This window comes from Anabrus simplex, chromosome 1, assembly GCF_040414725.1.
Source record: "Anabrus simplex isolate iqAnaSimp1 chromosome 1, ASM4041472v1, whole genome shotgun sequence".
Classification (NCBI taxonomy): Eukaryota; Metazoa; Arthropoda; class Insecta; order Orthoptera; family Tettigoniidae; genus Anabrus; species Anabrus simplex.
The window spans coordinates 1,676,682,803-1,676,686,881 of NC_090265.1; the positions used below are offsets into that span (position 1 = coordinate 1,676,682,803).

Below are 4,079 nucleotides of genomic sequence, written 5' to 3' on the forward strand. Positions count from 1 at the left end.
AAACAAGTTTTATCAAGTCATAAGAGTTCCTAATCACTGTTAGGGACGGCCATAGTGGAGATGGCGCACAGTTTAAATAGCCGGCGAAGGTGTACCTCTGGTACAATAATAATAATAATAATAATAATAATAATAATAATAATAATAATAATAATAATAATATGTACATCTAAGTTGAAGGAACCCTGAATCTTGTGTCTCTCAAGAAGAAAACAAACTCTTTTCTTATTTTCTAAATTTCCTGGGCCCTCATCCTTCTGCAAATCCAGTATAGAATTTGCAGCTTTAGTTCAAGATTCTTTTATGTAATACTCACTTCTATTACACAGCTTGTCCTTGGAATTGTTATCCCACTTACTCCTGATTCCATTATATTGTGAAATATGGTCTATTCTGTAAAAAGTTTGTTCTCTCTTGTACAGAATCTAATATGAATTTTCTGTTCTTATGTTTCAGTGAAGAAGGCACGTTATGTTGGAGCCCAAGGTAAGTTCAAATCAATGATGATGATGAAGATATATATCTTCATTAGTGATGGGCACTATCGAATGTAGAATATCGAAATATTCGATTGTTTTAAACGGTATTCGAATGTTTCATTTTGTAAAGAAAATGATAATCATAACACTGCACATAATCTGATTGAAATGTATTGCTACTCAAAACAATAATGAAATGGCTACTTTTAGGTACACTTAAAAATATGGGTATTTTTCCAAATATATGTAATAACTGTTTATAATGTTCAGGTACTTAATTTTCTACTTTGTTTTCACATCGTCATGTAAATGCATAAAATGCATTCTTAATCATAACACTGCACAAAATCCAATTGAAATTTATTGTTAATCAAAAGAATAATGAAATGGCTATTTTTAGATACACTTAAAAATATGAACTGTTTACAATGTACAGTACAATGTACTTTCTATTCAGATGGTCATGTAAATGTTGATAACGTAGGCCTACAGAAAATTGAGCAATAACATTATACTTCAAAGTGGCTAGTGTTAGTTAAACTCAAAAATGTGGGTATTACTTCCAAATACAGGCCTATGTAATTACTGTGTACAATGATGGTGGTGGTGGTGGTTTATTTATGTTGCTTTACGTCGCACCGACACAGATAGGTTTTATGGTGACGATGAGATAGGAAAGGGCTAGGAGTGTGAATAAAGCGGCCGTGGCTTTAATTAAGGTACAGTCCGAGCATTTACCTGGTGTGGAAATGGGAAACCACGGAAAAACCATCTCCAAGGCTGCGTACAGTGGGGTTCGAATCCACTACCTCCCGAATACTGGATACTGGCCGCACTTAAGTGACTGCAGCTATCGAGCTCGGTGATTATTGGTTTAAGAGGAAGTACAACTAGGCAATACTAATCAGAGAGAAAGGTATGAAGGGGTCCGACACTTCGAAAAATGAAGGTATCGGCCAAGGGCCACGAAAGGCGTAAAAATGAAAGACTCACTAGGCCTTGCACACTAATACCGTCGGGGGTCCGTAAAGAACAACAGTGACCAAGGGAGGTCGGATAGGATAGATGAAAGTTAGGATTCTGGCAGATTTACAGTAAGTGGAAGCAATGCCAGGACTGAGCTAAGAGCTCCGTGGTCACAACCCACGCTCCCAAATTGAGAGCCTATGGGGCCCCTTTTAGTCACCTCTTACAACTATATACAGTACATTGCTTCCAAGTATTTGTAATTAATGTGTGGAATGTACCGGACTCAAAGATATAGGTGTTTGGTACAGCTGCACTATTATTTTGTACTTTTCCATTTTCCATTTGCTCACCATTCGATTTCCACAGAATTCGTGGTTTTATCAACGATACTAACCTACTTAATGTATGACCCATCTAACAAATGTACAACATACAGTATTTTGTCCTAACCTAACAAGTTACTATTTGCAGTTTTCTAAGCATTTTTGGTTATAAAGCATCACAAATTAAACGTAATAGCACAGCACAAATGTGCTTTTACATTATTATGGGATACGTCTTGTTTGTTTAAACCTAATTTTTCATTTAAGTGTTAAGTATATTACTATATTTTGTTGTATGTTATTGGTACATACTTCAAACTTCACTGAATATAACGTGCTCAATGGATTTATTTCATTGTTTACTCGATAGCGACAGCCATTTTCTTATGACTTCAAGAATAAGTAAAGCGAATGAATATAACAGAAATAGTAGCTGAAATGCTCCGTAAAGAACTTAATGAAACCGAACGCGAGGCTAGCGAAAACTGAATGAATATCCGATAGTTTTCTTGTAGAATCGAATACAACTCGATGGTTAAAGTATACGATAATGCCCACCACTAATCTTCATAGCAATAACACTGTTAAATTTATTTTAAGGTACATTAGTGTAACAAAAGATTAAGTGCTCATAAAACCTGCTAGTGTACACATAGCATATCAGAGGAATATTATGGTAACAACTGACGATGGCAAGATAATTTACTTACCTTTACTACGTAAGTTATTCATAACTTACTAGTAATTTGTATCGTGAATAAAAACCAGCATTTCTTTAGATGTAAAAATCTAATATTTATTCATCACATATGAATATATGAACTACTTTACTTATAGATCTTCTACATTTTGAGCTTTAATTTTCATACACATTTCACTATGAAATTATTATTTTCTTCTGCCTACTTGTGCTGCCATCTATTGACAGGTTATTAGGTATAATTGTTCTTTCACTTTTACCCAAATGCTGATTAACTTGCTAAATTACATGTTTTGCTGAAGTATTTGTATAATGGGAATTTTATATGAAATGAATTTCAAAATTTTTAGTAATAGCTTCAAATTCCTTTACGATATTTTCATACGTATCGTCGCTGTTGCAGCAAAACCTCATATCTCCCAATGCTGTTCCTATTTGTTATTTTCCGTAAGACTGGTCACGCCTCCCAGTCACATTTGAATATGTAGTCACTGTGTTCATTTTCCTATAGTTATCTGTGAAGGAAGTTGAACCTTACCGTATCGTGCTGTAGGAATGTGTGTTTTCATGACGTATTTACGCTCTCCTGCAGTATAGTGCATTTAAGGTTAATTTTTCTTTACACATTTGCACAGGACAATGAACCCAACGAAAAATGTACTGATGGACTGGATATCCATATGCGGCTGGGAGGCGTGTCCAGTCCTTAGGAGAAGGGCATTGGGAGATATGAGGTTTTTCTGCAATAACGACGATATATGACTGGAAAACAAGTATCGATGGCTTTCTTTAAAAACCTCGTAAGTCCGAATACTCTTCCTATCCATTATATTCCTTAGGTCACGCTTCCCAGTCCCATATTTATATGCAGTCCAAAAGAATAATTTTCGTTGTGGTCATTTTCCTCTGCCAATTTGTAAAGGAAAATGAACCTAAAATACATTATACTGTAGGAGTGTGTAAATTTGTCATGCAATCAACATCCCTACAATACGGTACGGTAAGGTCCATTTTCCTTTAGACATAAGCAAAGGAAAATGAACACAGCGAAAATTATTCTGATGGACTGCATACAAATATAAGACCGGGAGGCGTGATCAGTCTTAAGGAATATAATGGGTAGGGAGAACATTTGGATATACGAGGTTTTAAAAGAAAGCCATCGGTATGTTTGTTGTTAGAAGTCACCCTGAAAAGAACGAAATTGCTGGTTGAATAAAATAGCTATACTTTCTTCTTTCAATATTTTTTCCATCACTTAAAATGTCACAGCCTGGATCTTTGTAAATTTTTCCATAACATTGAGGCAGATACCAAGAAGTAATTGCTGAAGTTACATTTTTGATACTAATCTATTACAACCAGTAAATCAGAACGGATGTTAATATAGTTGGATCATAGAAATACTAAAATCTGCAACAGGTGAATCTTACTCACCGGGCAACTAATGGAGGAGTTAGGATGTCAATCGTACGAAGTGTTTAAGAAATTGGCATGAAACCGGAATTCTTGGAGAACTGTCGCCACCCAACCTCCGGGTTGACAACCGTAGAAGAAGATGTCGGAGAGATCCTCCAGGAAGCCACAGCGGTCTCTACGGGCCTGGCA

The 4,079-nt window shown here is 35.7% G+C and overlaps 1 protein-coding gene across 1 annotated transcript in view; it reads left to right on the forward strand.

Moving 5' to 3' along the window:
- Nucleotides 1-452: 452 nt before the first annotated feature.
- Nucleotides 453-4,079, forward strand: part of LOC136863658 (phorbol ester/diacylglycerol-binding protein unc-13-like) — a gene marked incomplete at its 5' end in the record, with an annotated part of 744,937 nt that continues 741,310 nt past the window's right edge. Inside the window, one exon of the mRNA XM_067140026.2 lies at nt 453-486. Coding sequence (XP_066996127.1) covers nt 453-486 — 34 coding nt within the window. The remainder of the gene's footprint in view (nt 487-4,079) is intronic.